This window comes from Leishmania martiniquensis, chromosome 27 (genome assembly GCF_017916325.1).
Source record: "Leishmania martiniquensis isolate LSCM1 chromosome 27, whole genome shotgun sequence".
Taxonomy (NCBI): Eukaryota; Euglenozoa; class Kinetoplastea; order Trypanosomatida; family Trypanosomatidae; genus Leishmania; species Leishmania martiniquensis.
In genome coordinates, this window is record NC_090162.1 from 590,598 (window position 1) to 611,156 (window position 20,559).

General features: G+C 60.7%; 6 protein-coding genes across 6 annotated transcripts; all 6 read left to right on the forward strand.

The window, feature by feature from the left end:
- Window positions 1-594: 594 nt before the first annotated feature.
- LSCM1_03486 (uncharacterized protein) lies at window positions 595-5,127 on the forward strand (the record flags this gene model as incomplete). Its single annotated transcript, XM_067321028.1, has 1 exon — window positions 595-5,127. One exon carries the CDS (start codon window positions 595-597, stop codon window positions 5,125-5,127), a length of 4,533 nt encoding a protein of 1,510 aa, XP_067177638.1.
- Window positions 5,128-7,238: 2,111 nt separating this feature from the next.
- On the forward strand, window positions 7,239-8,219 carry LSCM1_03487 (uncharacterized protein; the record flags this gene model as incomplete). The annotated part of the gene is made up of 1 exon (XM_067321029.1): window positions 7,239-8,219. One exon carries the CDS (start codon window positions 7,239-7,241, stop codon window positions 8,217-8,219), a length of 981 nt encoding a protein of 326 aa, XP_067177639.1.
- A 1,405-nt stretch (window positions 8,220-9,624) lies between these two features.
- Window positions 9,625-10,605, forward strand: LSCM1_03488 (uncharacterized protein; the record flags this gene model as incomplete). Its single annotated transcript, XM_067321030.1, has 1 exon — window positions 9,625-10,605. The coding sequence occupies one exon, from the start codon at window positions 9,625-9,627 to the stop codon at window positions 10,603-10,605; it is 981 nt and encodes a 326-aa protein (XP_067177640.1).
- A 1,247-nt stretch (window positions 10,606-11,852) lies between these two features.
- Window positions 11,853-12,284, forward strand: LSCM1_03489 (uncharacterized protein; the record flags this gene model as incomplete). Its single annotated transcript, XM_067321031.1, has 1 exon — window positions 11,853-12,284. One exon carries the CDS (start codon window positions 11,853-11,855, stop codon window positions 12,282-12,284), a length of 432 nt encoding a protein of 143 aa, XP_067177641.1.
- Window positions 12,285-13,528: 1,244 nt separating this feature from the next.
- LSCM1_03490 (uncharacterized protein) lies at window positions 13,529-14,650 on the forward strand (the record flags this gene model as incomplete). Its single annotated transcript, XM_067321032.1, has 1 exon — window positions 13,529-14,650. The coding sequence occupies one exon, from the start codon at window positions 13,529-13,531 to the stop codon at window positions 14,648-14,650; it is 1,122 nt and encodes a 373-aa protein (XP_067177642.1).
- A 2,360-nt stretch (window positions 14,651-17,010) lies between these two features.
- LSCM1_03491 (uncharacterized protein) lies at window positions 17,011-18,936 on the forward strand (the record flags this gene model as incomplete). The annotated part of the gene is made up of 1 exon (XM_067321033.1): window positions 17,011-18,936. The coding sequence occupies one exon, from the start codon at window positions 17,011-17,013 to the stop codon at window positions 18,934-18,936; it is 1,926 nt and encodes a 641-aa protein (XP_067177643.1).
- Window positions 18,937-20,559: the final 1,623 nt, after the last annotated feature.

Genomic DNA, 20,559 nt, shown 5'->3' on the forward strand with positions numbered 1-20,559 from the left:
CTCCCTCTCTTTCGCCTCCTCTGTGCCGCCTCTAACGAACATTCTCACTCCCACTGAAACAGACAAACGCGCGCACTCTCTCTCTCCCTCCCTCCCTCTCTGTCTGGGTGTCTTTCTGTGTTTTCACGTCCCTCTTGAGTCTGATTGCATACGCATTCCGTGCGTTAGAGCGCGTGGCTTCGCCTGTGTCTGGAGCGTCCGCTCGCTCTTTTTTCGCGTTCGGGATCTTCTCGTCTCCTCTTGCGTGTCACCATTTCTGTCCATTACGGCTGCTCTCTTCCACCGTCGCGGAATAGCTTTCATCCCTTCATTCTCTCCCCCAACCTTTCGCCTGCGCGTGTGTTTGTGTGCGTGTGTGTGTCTCGCTCGCTCGCTCTCTTCTAGTGAGCTGTCCCCTGCTTCCTCCTTCAGGCACTAACCGTAGCTCATTCTTCTCGCTCCTCCTCCGTGGCTGCCGCCCGCTTCCAGTGGCCCCACGCACTCATACCGCCCCCCTCCCCATCCCTCTTCCCTTCTCCCTTAAAAAAAGGCGCACAGGGCGCTGCTTGTTATCCAGTCTCTCAGAGCAATTCCGGCGCAGGGGCTTGGGATCTTATGAGCTCTTCACCGACTGCTACCCACTCGTCTGCCTTCCCTGATTCCACCGCCGCTTCTATCGCGCTGCCAAGCGACGACTTCTTCGAGTGCCCTCGGTGCCACCGACATTGTAAGAGTCGTACGTGGTTTCTGAAGCACTTGGAGGCGTGCGGCAAGAGCGCCAGCTCCACCAGCACGCACGGCCACACGGTATCAGGCGAAGGCAGTCATGGGTCCTCCGATGCAGTAGCGTTCGCCATGATGGTAAACCACCACCGCCACCTTTCGCGCAGCTCTGCCACAGAGGACGTAACACCGCCGCTGATCGAGTCCGTGGCATCGACAACGTCTTCGTCGTTGAATACGTCGTACTCACGGGTGCATAGCCAGAGGACCCCACGTTTGGCCCAAGCAATAGGCAATGCCGATCGAGAGGGGGCCCCCTCGGTATCAATCGATGCAGTGGCCACTACTAGCGCTGGACTCTTGCGCAGTTCTGCCGCGGGGCTCAACGGACCCGGCGACGGTCGAGGCGGATCACATCCAACAACACCAGCTGCAGCCGCGCGAGCGCCGCCGCACCATCTCATCGATAGCTTAGCCACGGCTGGCTCAGCTTCCGGCGTCGCCGCTGGAGGCAGCATCGTAGCGAACGGGGCGTCCAAACCTGCGAGCCCCTCCCAGGGGAATGCGGCGCAGTTTGCAAGTCCGCGCGGCCTTCGTGCAAGTGCCAGCTGCGGCGAGTTCGGGTCTGATCACGCATCAATAGGGCTTGCCCCTGCTTCTGCCCCAGCGGCTGCGTCGCCGTGCTCGTCTGACCACGTGGGACGCCGTGATGAGGCGCAACAGCATCGGCAGCCGGACACCCAGGAGAGCTTTCGGCTGCAGTCAGATTTCACGTGGACGCAGTACACCCCCAACTCCTCGGAGGAGGAAGACGCGGTGAGCGAGCATGCCGGCTCTATCCTCGAACACGCAAGTCCGCTATTGTTGCGGAGCCTCGGCCGCGTGCAAGAGAGCAGCTGTCCGGCAGTGCGCAAGTCCGCCGATTCTTCCTGCAACACTGGCGCGGAGCGATGCATGCCGCCTAGGGACTCTGGCAGGGCCGCTGATAAGGGGGCTCGTGAAAGAGGATCTATCAGGAAAAGCAATTCTCACAGGAACGGCTCCCCAGGCGCGGCCGTCGACGTCGGTTGCCACGTGGCAGCCGGAAAGCTGCATGCAGGTAGACTCCCTCGGGAAGACGCGCGGGAAGTGCCGCAGCTTTTGTCGGGGCCCATCACCGAGCTCTCTCCCCTAGAGCGTAATGCAGGCAGCGCGTCAGATGGGTGGCAAAGCGCTTGGAGCGGAGCCAACAGCGACCGTTTTCACCGCTCAGCGCGTGACAGCGCGTCTGCCAACACCTTCAGCCGCGTGTTGTCGTCCGCCTCGCCTACGTTGGCGCCTGCGATGGCCAGTCCAAGCGTGCTGCAGACCAATATTTCGCCTAGTGGTACCCAGGCCGCTGGCAGCAGCGTGAGCCGACTTAGTGGACTGAACTGTAGCTCGAATGGCGGCGGTGGACGCACCCCGCGCCACGGCGATCGAAGCGGCGCCGCAACTCCTCGTACAATTTCCTTCCAGCGCGGGCGTGCTGTCGGCTCTGGCGGCTTCGGCACTGTCTATCAGGTCATTCTGTCCGATGGCTCCCTCGCCGCTGTAAAGGAGCTGAAGCTCGAAAACGCCAACTTGAAGGCGATTGACCGCGAGGTGCGCGCTATGAGCAGCATCCCGCCACATGCGAATTGTGTCCGCTATCTCGGCTCGCGCTACAGCGCTCATCATTACTACATCATAATGGAGTACATTAGTGGTGGCAGCATCAACTCCTTGCGCAAGTCTGTGGGACGGTTTCGCGAGTCTGTCTTCCAGCGCTATGCGTACATGGTGCTTCTCGGCCTCTCTCATCTTCACGCCAACGGCATCGTGCACCGCGACATCAAGGGCGCCAATGTACTGCTGGACGAGAGCGGGTGTGCCAAGATCGTTGACTTCGGATGCAGTAGCGACCGGAACCAAGCCACGACAACGCTGAGTGGCGGTGGGACTCCGCTGTGGATGGCCCCAGAGGTATGCCGAGGCGAGCCGGCCACGGAGAAGTCTGACGTCTGGGCCTACGGCTGTCTGTGTCTAGAGATGACGAACGAAACTGGGGTTCCGTGGAACTTCCCCCCTGGCATGACGCTACAGGGGGTAGTGTATGCGTTGGCCTGCGCCAAGTCCCCTCCCGCCATCCCGGCGGATCTCTCTCCGGAGGCACAGGATTTCCTTCAGCGCTGCCTGCGGATCGATCCAGAGGAGCGAGCCACCGTGACGGAGCTGTTGCAGCACCCTTTCTTTGACATGGACCTGGTGGGCGATTCGGAGGAGGATGAGCTGATGTCGTCGTATGGGGCGAGCGTGCGGCAATCGGCCGTGAAGCGGGCCGTCCGGCAAATGAACCGTGGCAACGCGTCCGACGCCACGGCGCAGCAACCCCCCCTCCAGGACGAGAGAGCCGATATGGGCGAAGGCGCAGGCGGCGCGCGGGGCGTCCCTCTGAAGCAAGAATCAGTCGGCAGCTCTCTGTCTCCACGAGGAGACCACAGCGGCGAGCCGGGTCGAACGTTGGACGCCGATGTGGGAGCTCTTTCGCGGTCGACAATCTCGCAGTCGAAGAGCCCCTCGGGCCCCCAGCTGGATCACTACACCCAAAGCGTGAATGCCGGCTTCAGCTTGCAGGCCGTCGACGAGGATGACGATGGCGGCGGCGTCGGTGCCGGAAAGGTGAAGGACAATGCCGGCTCGAGCCCCAGTGTGTTAGGAGGGTCGAACCCGGCTGCTACACAGACCGCTGTGTCGGCCAACCGGTGCCACACGCCATACAGCTACGCTGGTGTGGAGGAGGACGAGCACGAGTATGCGCAAATGATTACGGAGATCATCACACAGGCCCGTGAGGCGTACACAGACGAGGAGCGACGCATGACGGAGCGTCGGCGGAGGCTCAACATGATGTACCCGAGCAGCGACGAGGACTCTTCCGACACCACTACGACGACCAGTGGCGGCAGCCAAACGAGCAAAAACGGCGACGGCGGCGATGGCAGCCACGGCGGCTGCTCTGCAGAGGAGGACGAGGAGAGTCAGCATGGGGACATTGAGAGTGACTTGAGCACCACAAGCAGCAGCGACGGGTATGACGGGGTAAACGGCCGCTCTCTCGGTGGCCCACGCCGCCATTCGCTTGGTGCAACGTGGGGTGCTCAGTCTGCACGCTTATTGGCCACTGCGGAAAAAACAGAGGAGCCGAAGAGCGCAGTCGACCACGTCACGCTGCAGAAGCCGGCCTTCGCAGTGCAAGCAACTGCTTCCTTAGCTACCGCTGTACCAGCGTCGTCGGCTTTTAGTGGCCGTCTCCCCCGATCTGGCGCACTTCCTAGTTCAGCGGTCGCGGTGACCTCGCCGGGCAGCGTGCATGTCGATTCAGCGGACACCTCCCTTTCGCCTTACAGGACTACTACTTCCTCTGGTACGCCAGGTGTGGAAGCCGGCCCCCAGTCGGTACGGTCGCCCCAGGGTGTATCGCTTCATCCTTCTTTCGCCTCCTCCTACCCGCCACGGCAGCGGCGGCCGTGCTCCATCTCGCCCCCGGCACACCTCAGAGGAGTCGTGGGAAAGGACCTCCGAAGGGACGGCAGCCGCTCTCGAAGCAGCGGGTCTTTTCGCAAAGCGACTTGTGGCAGCGTGGTCGCAACAGCAACCGGCGGTGTCACCCCCGCACCGCGCGAGCCGGGAGGACCCGTCAGGGTGCCCACTCCGATTCATCAGCCGGCCGCCTCCTCTCCCTCCTCGCCACACGCCCTCGCGGGCGCAGGAATTCCGCCTCCTCTTCCCAGCGCTCCTGCTGCTCAGCAGTCCCCCGTTGGTGGCGACGCTGTCCTCAGTGACCGCAGCAGCAGCTCCCACACCCCGCTGCTGACACCGTCGCTCACGGTTGGAGGGCCACGCCGTCAGGCTACTTCGCAGCAGCCCGCCGCGGCAGCCATGCCTCCATCTGCCCAAGCCGACCACCCTGGCAGCCCGACGAAGTTTTATGGCAGCGACTCCGATAGGCCTGACGTGAGCAGCGCTATCTCGGAAACAGGTGTGACGGATCATCTGTCAAAGGGGCTCTCGGTGGCCCAGCAGAAGGGGATGCATGAGATGTCGGACTGGGGGGCCAGAAGCGATCGACGCCACAAGCTCTCCTCTTTGTCGCCGGACATTGGCCGGTGCGGCTCGAGCGCATCGTCCGCAGCCACCGGGAGTGCCATTTGTGGAGGGGACGCCCATCACACTCACTACTGTCTTCACCACCGGAGCAGTGGCCACGACGAGGATCTCGACTCCGAATGCACCTCGGAAGCGGAGTCGCTCTCACGTCGTGCACCGACGGGGTTGTCGGCCACGGAGACGGTGGCTGCGGCGCAGGAGCCGCAAAAGCGCAAGCTTTGGGGACTCGGCATCTTTCGAAGTCTAAGGAGCAAGTAGCGTGCGCTAGCACTGCCGGTGTGAGAATTGTGAGCGAGAGTGACCGGGGGGAGTGCGGGAGATGGAGAAAGATAAAGCATCTCCGTGTGTGTGTGTGTGTGGCCGCGCCTCTTGGCATGGATGGATGTGCTGACGCTAAGCGAGCATCATTGCTCTTGTGGGCGTTTTTTCTTCGCCCCGACCGCCCTCACCTCCTGCTCGTCTTCTACAGCTCTAAGCCGCCACATGTTTTTTCACCAATTCTTCCTCCTCCCCAACTAGATGAGGAGAGAGAAGTGAGTCTACGCTATGCGTAAGGTAAAGGAAGGTGGTAGTGGTGATGAAGCAACGGTTGGAAGGAGGGAGGGGGTAGGGCAGCCAAAAAAAACAACGAGGGGAGTGAGATGAATGGCGGCGTGTGGACGAGGGCGGCTTCATGAGTGATCGACTTCTTTTTTTCTGCCTTCGTGCCGCTCATATCCCTGTGCCAGTTGCCTGCCGACGTCTTCCCCACACGACAGCCCTCTCTCTGACTCGCTCTTACGTCGTCGCCCTGGTGGCATCCCACTCGTTCTGTCGTGTACGCTGTGCTGTGTCGCCCGACTCTTCCCCCCGCACTCTCCCCACCCTCCTTTTCTTGCTGCGTCCTTCTGCCCTGCTGCCTCCGCTGCTTGCCTGTTGTGTGTCGACCGCCTCCTCCCCCTCCCCTTCGTCTACCACCTGCCCCCCGCTCCCCTCCCACTCCCGCCGCTTTGCTGCGTCGCTCTTTGTTGCTTTTTTTCTTTTCGCTCACCGCCTCGTCTATAAATATGCAATGCTGGCACACAGACACACACACGTGCACACGTTCGTCTTGCCTACCTGCGTGTCTCCCCTCTCTCAACCACGTCTTTTTTTTTATCCGTGTTTGCCGTTTGCCTCGAGCGCCTCCTCGCTTTCCTCTCTCTTTTAGATACATCCATATATATATATATATATGCGTTTGTGCGTGGGGATGTGAATGTTTGGTGTACGTGTACGTATGTGTGAGCGCTCTCTTTTCATGCATGCTCTCTTCTGCTAGATCATGTGTCGCTTGTCTGCTGGTCTGCCTGGATGTCCTCTCTTCGACGCCTCCATCTGACCGCACACCCAAACACGTGTCTTTCCTGTGAATGTGCGTGTGCATGTGTAGGTCGCCGCCTTTTTGTTCTGGCATGTTTTTCTTTGCTTACTCTCTTCCAGTGCCCTCGTCGCCTTCTGCACATGCGTGCTGCCTGCGTCTCCGATACCCCCCGCACTGGTGGGTCTACTTGTCTGCTCGTCTGTCTGTCTGTCTGTCTCTGTCTCTCCCTGTATGTCTGCGTGCGGGCGTGTCCGTCATCCCCACCTCCTTTCCACTCCCGTTATTCCGTTCACCATCCTCCTTAATTTCACCACGCGGTGAGCGTTTCCGTCTGGCCGGTTCAGCTCCGCTTTGGTGGTAAAGGGGGGCAGAGAGGAGGGGGAGACTCGGCTCACTCCGTGACCGCAACGTTGGCAGCGTTGCGTTGATACTGTGGCGCGCCTGGGAAAGTGGGTGTGTGTGCCGTATGAAAGGACGGGATGGGGACACTGACGCTGGTGCTAAACAACACCCACGGTGCCCCCCTCCTCGTACGACCCCTCTTGACCCCCTTTCTGTCTCTTTTTTTTGTTTCTGTAGGGAAACGCAAGTTCCTTCTAACACGTGGCGTTGCGCGTTGTCCTGCGCGCTTGAATTCGGGCAAAGAAGCTCTCCATTCTACGCATGCGTCGTTTGCGCACGAACATTGTACGGCAGGCTATAGCGCTCACGGTGCCAATGACACCAAGTGGCGGATGTGGGGATCTATATGTTTGTGTGTGTGTGTGTGGCATGCCCCTTCGTTGCTCAGAGGTCCTCCTTAGCGCCCACGTCACACGCACGCGCACCTCATGTATCCCGCGCGCCTTCAACGAACCACTTCACCGCGCATTTTTGACTCATCTGCTTCTCTCTCTTTCTTCACCTGCTCGTTCTCTTTCCACGTTCGCCTTATTGGACGCCGCCGGCCATGTGACCGACGCTGGCGACGCCCCTAAATGTTTCCTTCACTGGCCCCACGACTACTTCGCAGCTCCCTTTCGCAACCATGCCGTCTATCACCACCGCGAAGCGCGAGTACGAGGACCGCCTCGCCGACTGCCTGACCAAGTACAGCTGCGTGCTGTTCGTGGGCATGGACAACGTCCGCTCGCAGCAGGTGCACGATGTGCGCCGTGCGCTGCGTGGCAAGGCGGAGTTCGTGATGGGCAAGAAGACGCTGCAGGCGAAGATCGTGGAGAAGCGCGCGCAGGCCAAGGACGCGAGCCCCGACGCGAAGCACTTCAACGATCAGTGTGAGGAGCACAACCTGCTGAGCGGCAACACCGGCCTGATCTTCACGAACAACGCTGTGCAGGAAATCACGTCTGTGCTTGACGCGCACCGTGTGAAGGCCCCAGCACGTGTCGGCGCGGTTGCGCCGTGCGATGTTGTTGTCCCTGCTGGCAGCACCGGCATGGAGCCGACCCAGACGTCCTTCTTCCAGGCGCTGAACATCGCGACGAAGATTGCCAAGGGCATGGTGGAAATCGTGACGGAGAAGAAGGTGCTGAGCACTGGTGACAAGGTCGATAACTCGACGGCGACGCTGCTGCAGAAGCTGAACATCAGCCCGTTCTACTACCAGGTCGAGGTGCTGTCCGTGTGGGACCGCGGCGTGCTGTTCACCCGCGAGGACCTGAAGATGACGGAGGACATGGTGGAGAAGATGCTGATGGAGGGCCTGAGCAACGTGGCGGCGCTCTCGCTTGGCGCCGGCATCCCGACGTCTGCGACGATCGGCCCAATGCTGGTGGACGCTTTCAAGAACATGCTGGCCGTGTCTGTGGCGACCTCGTACGAGTTTGAGGAGCACAACGGCAAGGCGCTGCGCGAGGCCGCGATCAGCGGCTTGCTGGCCGGCTCTGGCCCTGCTGCCGCGGACTCTGCCGCCGCCGCCGCTGCCCCGGACACTTCTAGCGCTGCTGCCAAGAAGGAGGAGCCGGAGGATAGCGACGAGGACGACTTTGGCATGGGCGGTCTCTTCTGAGCCACTCTCCATCGCGTAATCTCCCTTGCAGCGCTTTTGCGATCGTCTTTCGGTTCTCCTCGACGGAGTGCTGCCGCTCTCTCGTGTGTTGGTGGTGGAACCTCCCTATCAGCCCCTCTTCTGCGCACCCGCATACGCTCTCCGTGAATCACAGAGAAGAGGAGGTCCTCATGGGCGCATGGCGGGCGTGCCGCTGCGGAGGAGGAAGGGGGGTAACGTAGGCCATATGGTAGGACGATGAACGCAGCGACGCCCAAGAGGAGGCACCAGCGCCGCGCCACGGTGGCCGTCGTGAAGGGAGGTGGAGGTGTGCACGTGCAGTGGGTGCCTCTCTGGCAGGACACCCGCTTTCTTTTCGTTTTTATTTACGTATATGCCCTCATTTCTCGTTCAACGCAAAACAGCCGGAACGCGCGGAAGCGCATCATGCGAGCTTTCTCACATCGGGGTTCGTGGGGGTGCCGTGCTCGTGTTATGGACGGCGCATGGGTCACAGTCTACGGGCTTCGAGAACGGGCAACGATGCCCGGAAGAGCCGCCGGCCGTGTGACGATGAGGGGATCGATGCCTTCATACGCGGTCGGCGCTCCTCGTCACCTGCTCCTCGTGTCGTGTAGAGGCGTAAGGACCATGCAGGCTTCTCGGCGTGGCGAGGTGTGTGCAAGCATGTGCGCATCAGTTCCAGATCGTGCATGCTATAGGTTACCCACTGCGGAGGAGCTCCGGGCGTCATGCTGCTCCAGGTGGCGATACGCCATGACTGCATCCGCGCGCCTGTGCACGCGCCGCTTCATGCGAGCATGGAGGGAGATAGAGGGGGGGCGCCGTAGGCAGGCAGCCTCACAGTTTGTAGGATGCTGACACTTCGCCTGTGCCTATGGGTACCACAGCGTTTTCGTGGCCGCGCGTGGATCACAGCCAAGTGATGTGAATCGTCATCAGCCATCCTTTCGCATGATGTGCGCCGCTTGCCATGCCTGCCCGACCCCTCGACTCCTCCGTAGTGACACCGCCTGCAGGTTGAGTGCCATGCACGACGCCGATCTTTTCTTGCCGTGCTCTCTCTACACTCCCTCTGTGTTGGCGCGCGCTCTCCTCGCCCCTTCCCCTGTCCGTTTCTTCGCTTCTCTTTTCCCCCATCGTTTTGTGGCCGCTATTTTGTGTTGCCCGTGCAACGCGCGAAATAAAACGGCGACCACTTGACAACGGCTCTCGTCTCTTCCATCTCTTTCCCCTCCGCTCCTCCCTGGCTCCTCTTATACACACACACAAATATATATATATATGTATTTGTGTGTGTGTGTGTGTTTGTTGCCCACTCAACGTCCTGGTCTCTATGGGCGGCGCTGAATAAAACTGAAAACGGACAACAACAGATAGCCAAGGCTATTGCAAGTCTCACAAGATGCCGTCTATCACCACCGCGAAGCGCGAGTACGAGGACCGCCTCGCCGACTGCCTGACCAAGTACAGCTGCGTGCTGTTCGTGGGCATGGACAACGTCCGCTCGCAGCAGGTGCACGATGTGCGCCGTGCGCTGCGTGGCAAGGCGGAGTTCGTGATGGGCAAGAAGACGCTGCAGGCGAAGATCGTGGAGAAGCGCGCGCAGGCCAAGGACGCGAGCCCCGACGCGAAGCACTTCAACGATCAGTGTGAGGAGCACAACCTGCTGAGCGGCAACACCGGCCTGATCTTCACGAACAACGCTGTGCAGGAAATCACGTCTGTGCTTGACGCGCACCGTGTGAAGGCCCCAGCACGTGTCGGCGCGGTTGCGCCGTGCGATGTTGTTGTCCCTGCTGGCAGCACCGGCATGGAGCCGACCCAGACGTCCTTCTTCCAGGCGCTGAACATCGCGACGAAGATTGCCAAGGGCATGGTGGAAATCGTGACGGAGAAGAAGGTGCTGAGCACTGGTGACAAGGTCGATAACTCGACGGCGACGCTGCTGCAGAAGCTGAACATCAGCCCGTTCTACTACCAGGTCGAGGTGCTGTCCGTGTGGGACCGCGGCGTGCTGTTCACCCGCGAGGACCTGAAGATGACGGAGGACATGGTGGAGAAGATGCTGATGGAGGGCCTGAGCAACGTGGCGGCGCTCTCGCTTGGCGCCGGCATCCCGACGTCTGCGACGATCGGCCCAATGCTGGTGGACGCTTTCAAGAACATGCTGGCCGTGTCTGTGGCGACCTCGTACGAGTTTGAGGAGCACAACGGCAAGGCGCTGCGCGAGGCCGCGATCAGCGGCTTGCTGGCCGGCTCTGGCCCTGCTGCCGCGGACTCTGCCGCCGCCGCCGCTGCCCCGGACACTTCTAGCGCTGCTGCCAAGAAGGAGGAGCCGGAGGATAGCGACGAGGACGACTTTGGCATGGGCGGTCTCTTCTGAGCCACTCTCCATCGCGTAATCTCCCTTTCTTTTCTCCAGGCAAGCGTGAGGGAGTGCTGCCAGGTTCGCCGGGGCCATGTGAGACGCGCACCTGCGAGCGACTAACGGAAAGCGCATCACGACCGCTTGCGCTCTTTGTTTCTCTGTCCTTTTCATGTTTTGTGGGCCACGGCTTCTTTTTGGTTCTCATTTTCAAACGCACAAAAACGAATATGCGCAGGCGGGCGCCAACAGCGGCAACGCAACGGACATAAACGGAAGATGCGGTACGCATGTGTGTCTGTGCCTGAGGATGGGGGGAGGGAGGGAGGGGGTAAGGCAGGCTGGCTGGTGTGCGGAGCAGAGCGAGCTCCTCATACCTTGCGCGCGCCTGCCTTGTTGTCGAACAGGCGCCATTACCAGATGGCGAGGAGGACAGTGAAAGGTCTTGTGCGTATGTGCGTTCGCTTCGCCCGACGCCTCGATCTGTCGCCCCCGCTTCCTCCACGGGCTGGAACGTGTGCGACTGCTGAGAACGCGCGCATGACCCTGCCACTGCACTCCGTTTCTGTGCTGCCAGAGAGAAGACACAGTCTCCGTGGGCAGAGGCCACGGAGCACGAATGGCTGAAACCATCACCGGAGGGGGGGCTGTGAGGCAGAAGGTGTGTGTGCGCCCGCTCGCGCGTGCCAAAGCTCAAGCTACCGCCGCCCTCCCCGTCCCCCCTACCCGCGCGCCTCTCTCTCTCGCTATGGCTTACAGCAAGCTTGAGTTTCTCCGTCTTTCCTCGCTCGTCTACTGCTTGTGTGCTTCTCTTTGATGCGGCTTACCCCTGGTGCTTTGCCCGCTGCGGTAACTTCCACTCAACAATCCTGCGCGCGCCACCGTGCTCCCTAACGCACACTTGTTGACCCGGTGGTGCCCTTGAGTGGCGTGTCCATGAGCACAGTTCGGCTGCTGCGACTTCACGAAGCTCACCACGAGCGCGTCCCACTCGGCCGCCTCTCCTGCCCCTTCACCCCCTAACTCTTTGAGGTGGAGCTATTCACTGCTTGGCGTATAGAAGCACCCATCAAGCACCACACGACCACTGAGGACCCTCTGCTCCACATTTTGGCAGGGCTAGGTATCGTCACACCCACACCTTGCGCAACATCGATCGGGCATTGACGGCGCGGTATGAGGAGGACGGTGGCTCGGAGGCATTTTTCCTCTTGATTACTTGGGCGTTTTGTTTGCTTGCTTAGAAGGACATCGTTGCGTGATACATGTCTCGAGTGCTTACGGTTCTCCTAACGTACGACGACCCAGAGTGCGGTGGCGCTGCGGACGCGCTGGTAGAGCACCTGGAGCGTGATGCGGCGGCTGCGGAGGGGCACTGCCAGCTTTCCGTGAAACCGATTCAGGTGCTGCAGAGCGGCTCTCACAGAGATGCCCTCTACGGCTCGCTACAAGACCTGTTTCAGATGAAGCCACAGGATATCTTTGTCATCACGTTCCTCAAGGGAAGCCAGCCGGAGGAGTACCGAAAGGTTACCGAGTTATGCAGCAGCGTAAGACCCACTGCTGTGCAGTGCCAAGTACTGACGCACTTGGCGAACTACAGTGATGTTGGTCTCATCATTCGCAATTTGGTACGGCTGGTACTGGATGAGATGGCCAAGGATGCGAGCCGCAGCAGCGCCGGCGCAACCACGTAGCGGAGGCGCGTGTGAAGGACGAAGGAAGCTCGAGTAGAAGAGCAGGTCATGGGGACAGGCGCTCAACTTCTCCGCACAGAAGAGGAGAGGCTCTCCTGCCCTTCCCTCCCTTCTTCCCGCTGCCACTCTTTTTGCTCCCCTTCCCCCCTCGGGGCTGGCGGTGCTGTCGCTTTTCCTGCTGCCTCTTGACGGGCTCGGCCTGCGAGTTCCGCTCTCCAGCTCGATCTCTCCGTCTGCCTACCCCGTGCATGTCGCGCGGGCCATCCTGTCTCCCCTCCGCCGCAGCGCCCTCTCTCTCCCCCTACCGGCACCGCTATGAGTTGACGCAAGTGCCCTGCCTTTCAATACCTAGTGCTGGCGTACGATACCCGAAAACGGCGTGGATACAGTGACGTGCGGAGGAGCTGTACCCCACTCTCGTCATTCATGGACTCTGGGCCCCGCAGCTCTTCTGGTCGTCTGCTTCCCTTTCTTGTGTCGCATGTGTGTCTTTCTGTGCTTGCGTCTGTGTGTTGGAGAGGTAAAGGGCTCCTTTTTTTTATGAAGAGGGAACGATGCGTGGGTGGTGATGGCCACATTAGTGGAAGCGGTGGCTCTCTGCGTCAAAAAAAATGATGAGAGGGGGACGCACAAGCAGCCACGAAAAGATGGCGACAGAGAGACTCTTCACACACACACTTGCAGATACGCACTCCCGCCTGTGCCCACGCCAGCGCGCGACGTAAGGCTCACCTGTACGGGTTGCTCTTCATCTCGCATGGGCTCTCTTGCTGAGGGATGAGAAGGGTGCGCAGAGCGATATTCGCAAAGCGCCACATCCTGCGGTGGGGTCGAACACCACCCTCGAGCTGCCACTGAGGAAATTTTTTCGAGTGCCTGTGTGCAACGGTACACCCGCGGCCTTGCCAAAAAAAATCTGTTGGGGCGCTTCGGGCCGCCGCTGTTGCCTCGTTCGTTGCTCGGTCGGCCTATGGGAAGGGCTGCATCTGCCGACCCATCTCGCCGCTGAAGGACGTCTCCGTATGCTTCTCTGTACTGACAGTGTTTCTTTTCCGACTGCGTGGCTTTCTTTTTTTCCATCCGCGCCATCTCTGCCGGCCTGCGCGCCTCTCCGCGCACGCTGGCGGAAGGAGAGCAGTTCGCGGAGACCGCCACAGGCTACATCGGCCGGGGTGTACCGAAATTAATGCCGCTGCCCTCGTCCCCCTCGGGCGCGCCCCCTTCAACCTGATTTAGAGCACAGGATGGAGGAGTGGATCAAGGCCTCCCTGGAGGCCAAGTACATCAGCAAAGTGGAGGCGTCAAGCGTGCAGTCTGGAGTCTTCTGCGAAGCGTTCACCTCCCCATGGTACGATAACGGAGTGGTCTTCGACTGGACCGCGCTGCATCAGAGACTGACTCGGCCGACTGCAGCTTCGTCAGGCATCACCAAGGCCGTCGCCGCATTTCGGGGATTCGGTGCTGAGGCGCTGAAGGCCGCGTCTAACGAGGGCAAGAAGAAGTGCTTCTCAACTGTAGTCGAACTGAAGGAGCCGTGGACCCTTCAACCCCTCTCAGAGCAGGCGCAGGACCTCAGCGCTTTCGAGGTCCTTTCGGGCACCCCCTCCTCCGCCCCCGCAGCGACGCCACCGGATGCGAGCAGCAGCCCTCTCGCCTCCTCCTCAAACAACGCGAGACAGCTGTACACATTTCTGCGTGGTCCGCCGGGACAGCGCGTGGTGAAAGATGACATGATGCGCGTGCTCTTGAGTGTCGAAAAGCAGTTTCGCACAAAGGGGCTGCGCGTCGTCTCTTTCCTGAGCTCCTTCGTGCTGTTCGGTGCCGACTTTACCGATATGCTTCATTGCACGGCTGCGGTATTTCACGCCCTGACTGAGGTAGGCTTCTCCATCGACGACCACGGCTCCTGCCTCGGCCCCCGTGTTGTCTCGCCGCTGCGTGTGGGCTCGGAGGATTGGTGGACCACCTCACCACTGCAGCAGGTTAAGTCGGAGGAGGACGTGGCCGAGCTTCTTGTGCGTCTTTTCTATCAGTGGCTGCAGGACGCGTATATATGGGGCTGCACGGCTCCCGTCCGACTCTTCCCTGATGCCAAGGAAACGCGTGCGGAGAAGTCGGCCCGCCTCTTCGAACGTTTCCTGCGCGGGCTTGTGCTACCTCGAGCGCGTGAAATCGGGCTAGACACCCTGTACGAGTCGCTCCCTGAGGAGGGCGGCAGCCTAGTCGAGCTGGCCGCTGTCGGATTGGAAAAGAAACGGGCACCAGCGGGACTGCAGCGGTGGAGTGTGGGGGAACTTCGTGTCCTTCTTGCCCAACTCGGCGCCTACGAACATATTCCATCTGAGTACCTTTCGAGCACTCATTGAGTAACACCAAAAGGTGGCGCTGCTGCTTTTGCAGAGCCGCGCCCCTCCCCAACCTTTTTTTTCTATCTGCAGCGTGAACGCATGTATCTCACGCCTTAGTCCTCTGCCCGGTAGAGCTCCTTTGGTGAGACGTGGAGAGCTGTGCTTGCAGCATGGTAGCTGCTTGAAGCACATGGAATGGGGCTGCGTGGTGCGACCGGCGCCGCTGTTGTCGCTGCGCCCCCCTTTCCGCTCGGATGATTCGGAGCAGAGGCGTTATGTTGCAGCGGTCCTCTCCATAGCTACTACCACCTGTGCGGCAACGTGAGGGTGTGGTCACACGCCTATGTGCAGCCGCCTCTTCTCGAGTAGGAGCAAAGAGGAGGGCAGCGACACAGAGACGATACGTGCACGCAGAGGAGCGATGAAGCGTTCGCGGAGAGCACAACAAGAAGCGTCCTGATCCCCCACCCGCCCACCCCCTTGCGGCGGATCACCCTGCGGCCCCGCGAGCGAGCTCGAGTGGCCGTCTTGCTCACCAGCCTTTCTTGACACGCGCGCGGGAGGCTTTGGCCGCTGCCGTCGATGGTTTTACGCGGGCCCCCGGCCTGAAACGTTACGCCAGCCTTCTCCTCTGCCCATTTCGTCTCTTTGTGCGCCACGCAGGGGCGCGTCTCACCCGCAGGCCGCGCACCCGCTCCTATTGCATCGGGCCTGCGAGCTGAGCGCCATTTGGCTGTCTTCTACCGAAGCTCTCGGCGTGGGTGGCGGCGCGTGTTTCGCGAACAGCAGCGGGCCCGATAGCGCCATCAAGCAGGTCAGCGGCGGAGGCTTCTGCCGTGGCAGGCAGCGCCGCTCGCTCGCCTGCCAAGCCGCCCCCGTAAAAGGGGGGAGTGGTGCCGCAGCTGTTTCGTGGCGCTCGGCTCTTTTCATGCGGACTCTCCGCCTCCCAAGCGGAGGCGCCCTTCTGGCTTGTGCTCCGCGTCCCAACGCGAAGAACGAACCATGGTCAAGCTTCTTCGTGCGTGCTGGATGACTGAAGTCTGCGATGCGAGCGGCCCGACGAAAGCCTCGACCGCAGCGGGCACATTGTTTCAAATCCCAAGTACGATGGGGTGCACGTCGCGACAGAAGATGCTTACCTCGCTCAAGCCGCTCTCTCCTCCTCCTTCTCTCTGTGCGCCCCTCACAAGTTGCGGCATCATTGGAGAAGGCAGAGCCGAATCGACTCCAAGCGATTCTCACCGTGAGGCATAATGCACTCGTCTGACGAACTTCGTGGCGAGCATGGTATCCGTGCGTTGGGCGCTGCGTGCCATCCCAGGTGCGGAGCCCGGTGCAGTGGATGTACAGTGCACCTCAAGTACGCGTAAGCAGACGATGTTCTGCGCAAAGCTGCATGTACTCCGCACGGTGTCTTGTTGGAAAGGTGTGGACCGACTTCTCGGGCGCACCCCTCCTCTTAGCACCGCACAGCAACACCAAAGGGCCTTCAGCGAAGCTGGACAGGCATGATGACGTCCTGAGAAATTCAGATGTGACCATCGCTTACCGTTAGCGTCGCGACCGCGCCCTTCTACTTCCACACAAACCGAAAAAGCGAGGACCCGCTTATGCGCCGTCGACATTTAGCACAGCTTTGGGATGGTGGTAGAGTAGACTGTGTCGCGTGCGCTTGCACCCCCCTTTCGATATTGGGTGGCGTGGCAAGGCTGGTCCTGCACCCTCTCATCCTGCTTCCGCCGGGCATTCTCTTGACCCACGGTGCCCCTTCCCCTTCCCCTTCCTCCCCCATCTCGGCATCCTTCTCCCTTATGTCTCATGCCTTCCTCCCTCTTGCACGGGTGCATGCATGCACTCACCCGACCACGCGCGATTGGGGAGCCCTCGTCCCTCCTCGACAGCGCATGGACTCGCTCGTACGGGGACTGACCGAAACATATGCATCGTCACCGTTTGCTGGCGCTAAAGAGTAGTCAGCTCCCAAACCCGTATTGGCGTGAGTGTCTCCTTCCTAGTCAACGCCTCGCAGCTGTTAGGAGAGAGAGAGACGGAGAGTGGCACGGCGACGCGCAGCACTGCCGACGACGTCACGATCACCCAACAGTGGTCCCTCTCTTAGACCTACATACGTACGCATACGCGCGCGCTCGAGGTAAGTGCTATTGCACGTGAGGGGTGGCCATCAACGCGGAACCCTCGCTTGTTCCCCCCCTCAGGGCTCCTCTTCGGCCCGATCTGTAGTCTCCCCCTTCTCTGTTCCTCGTTGCATACACAGACACACATATATATATATATACTGATATATATTGATTTACGCAGTTTACGTGGCCTCTCTCTCTCTCGCAACAACGCCTGCTCCTGCCGTCCCACTCAACCCCATGGCGGAGATTACTGACGAGTGGATTACGGACGATCCGCTGCGACGGCAGGTGCAGATAACGGAAGTGGTGCTCACCCATTGTGCCTCGGTGCTGTGGCGGCAGAACAGGGAGAAGCTGAACAAGGCCACGGGGTGGGCGGCAACGCTTCGCGCCTGGCTCAGGAGCAATACTGAGGGACTAGATAGCAACAGCAGCTTCTCCGAGTCGAGCGTGAGCCAGCGGCCAATAGCGCTGCAGAAGAGGCAAAGCGACGTCACCTTGGTCTTGGCGGATGTGTTTGCGCCCATGGGGAGCTCAAAGCCGAATCAGCCGCCACACAACTTGCCCGCCCTGTCGACACCTTCATCGCGGCAGAGCTTTCACATCCCTTCTTCGCACAAGAACGCCGCAGACGGCGCTGTCAACTCCCACCTGGCCCCAGAAGGGCAGAGCAGCATCGCCTACGCTGCGGTGGCGCATGGGGCAACGCTCACCAACACGAACACCTTGAGCCGGAGCAGCACATGCAGCAGCACGGGCTGGCCACGCTATCCCGAGGTCGGCGCTGGGAACAACCGCGTCTGCGAGCCCCGTACCGGGCCATCGCCGCCTGTCGTAGCCGGCATGTCGTCCTTGTCTCGCCGCAGCACCGAGGAGATCTGTGAGGAGTGCTGCTCCCCACCGACACCCGTGACGACGCGGCTGGACGAGGCTGCTGTGCTAAAGGCGAACGCCTCGCCATCGAGCGAATGCAGAGGTGCCCTCGAATCTCCCTTCGCGCCTCTGCAGGTGAAGCGCTTATCGGGCGGCATTACGAATGAACTCTTCCACGTCTATGACGCAGACAACCCGTCCGCGTCGGTGGTGGTGCGCGTCTTCGGAAAGGAGACGGACCGCGTCATATCACGCGAGAGCGAGCTGTTCTACCAGTCTCTCTTCATCCCAACCTATGTCCATGGCGGCAACTTCCTCGTGTACGACTACTTGGACGGCTACTACGCGCTGCCATACCAGGACATGCCGGCGGAGGCGATGACAATAGCGCGTGCCATCGCAGCATTCCAGGTGCGGGCCACGCGCGCTGCTCTGCGTGATCACGCGTGTCCGCTGCTGCGCGACTCGCATAACATGGACTATTGGAAAAGCCTAGAGGAGCAGATGCAGGCAGCAGAGGAGAGCAGCACGACAAGCAGCTGCGGTGCCCACAAGATCCAGTCTCGCTATGACCGCGAGTCGAACTACGTGATCGATTCGTTGACGAAGTGGGTGAACCTCATTTTGTCGCAAGAGATAGTGGATAAGGTGCACGTGGAGAAGCGCGAGAGCTTTCTCGAGACGGGGCGCCGTCTGCAGTCAGAGTGTGCGTGGATGGTGTCGATGCTGGAGGGGCAAAAAGCTTTCTTGCTGGAGGGCGTCTGCCACAACGACCTGCTGAGTGCCAACATAATGATTCATAGGGAGCGCCAGGATGTGCAGGTGATCGACTTCGACTACACAAAGCGCAGCTTCTTGCTCTATGACGTGGCGAACCACTTTAACGAGTACCCTGGCCTTGACTGCGACTACGACACCCACTTCCCGTCCGATGCGCATATGTCCGCGTTCATTGCCGAGTACCGCCGCGGTATGCGGGAGGCGCTCGAGGCGGCCTGGTCGGAGAAATGTACCCACGCCAACTCCACCACGGGCGCGTCTCGCGAGGACCAAATCTTCCCCAACGCGCGGGAGCTGTTCTGGAGCGACAGCGAGGAGGCGGAGGCAAAGGTGGTGGCGCACTGGACCCGGCTCGCGAAGCTTCTCACACTGGCCTCGCACCTATCGTGGAGTGTTTGGTCGCTGCTGCAGGAGGCCGTCTCTGCGCTGGACGTAGACTTCCTCGACTACGCCCGTGTCCGCTACAGCCGCTACCTTGCCGTGCGTGATGAGTGCTCGGAGAAGCTGTGATGTCGGGTAATGAGAAGGGGGAAGGTGTCGCACTGCGAAGACAACGCCTTGAAGAAGGCGGCCCGCACCGGCTAGTACTTACAATCGTGTGTTAGACGCCTCTTGGTGCTCTTCCCCTCTGTGCTGTTCGCGTGCATGATGAACACTGCAGGACAGAAAGACACTATCGACGCGGTGGCGACGCAGCTCTGACGTGTCACTCATCCACAGCGAAAGTAATGACTAAATGTATATATATATATGTGTGTGTGCAGCAGCAATACCGGCTTCCTCTCCGAAAAATGGCGCCGTCCTTGTTCTTGTATGAGGTGGCTCGCGTACACAGTTGAGTGGCTCGTGATTTGTAAAGCCGACCTTTTTGATCGCCGGTTTGCTGTTAATGATGAACAATTCGGTGTCGTCGGCTGGAGTGCGCTCGGCTCTCTTCTCTACTCACATGTGCAGTTGGTGCGGTGGAACTCCTTGTCGTGGGTCTCTGCTTTCGCGGGAGGGTCAGGGGCGCATGAAGATGTGCACTCTTGCCCCCTCTTCGTCGCCGGCACGCGCCTGGGGCCGACACGCCGTCCTTAGCCCCCTTTTACCCTCTACAGACGCGTGATTTGGTACATAAGCGCGTTGCTTTCTGCAATTCTCTGTTCTGGTATGTGGGGTGACGTCTCCTCGACGGAGGGCGCACACGAGACGGGCGTGTCGGCCCCCTCCTCGCGTCTCTCTTTTTCTCTACCCAGCCGGCGCGGCGTTTCTCATGCCTTCGCTGCCGCTCTCTTTCCGAACTTTTCTGCCGCCACACAAGGCGACGGCTGCAGTGAGGGAAGAAGATCAAAGGCCCACGGGCCCCGAGAACGAGCTCGCGCACCGCCGCTGTCCACCTGTGTCATCCTCAACACTTGGGCATCTCCTTCCGCGTGCGCAAAAAAAAGCGAGGAGAGAGGGACGGTCCGTATGCAGAGGAGGAAGCCCCTTTTGCTTTGCCGTTGCCTGCGTGCCATCGGCCGGGATCGAGAGTGGGTAACGGGGTAGGAGAGGAAGGAGGAGGGGCGGTAAGCCGAGCAACCGCCATTGCTGCCTAATCCCGAACCGCCCCTGGTGGGGCCGCTGTATGAAGCGCCGACGGCGGAGGGGTGGGGAGGGGAGAGCGATGCGCCGCTGCTGATGGCGGCGATGGGGTCCTGAATGGCGTCACGTCGGAGAGACCGGCGGCGGTGGTGACTGCCGTACTGCCCACATGACGGGCAAACGTACCGACCTGACTCGAAGGCATCTCGCACGGCCCCCATTGCGCTACCTGTGTGAGGAGCCGAAGCCCCTCCCCCGCCCCCTGAGAGGGGGGCTGCGCGAGGTGGGGCTGGGCATAGAAAGGGACGCTGCGTGGCGACCTGCGAAGTGGAGCGCTGGCGGAGCCTGTGGGAAGGGCCGTGCTCAGATGGGTGAGCCGGCGCATTGCTGTGGCCCCTCGCTCTACCGCGGCTGCTGTGCACAGGTCAACGAGCCTGCGTGACGGGTGCGGCGGGTCGGCAGGAGGGGGGAAGGGTCCGAGTGGAGTCCGTTCCGAGCGTTTCACATGGGAGGGAGTGGAGGTGGTAACGGGGACGATGAAAAATAAATCGTTTTCGGTGTATTTCC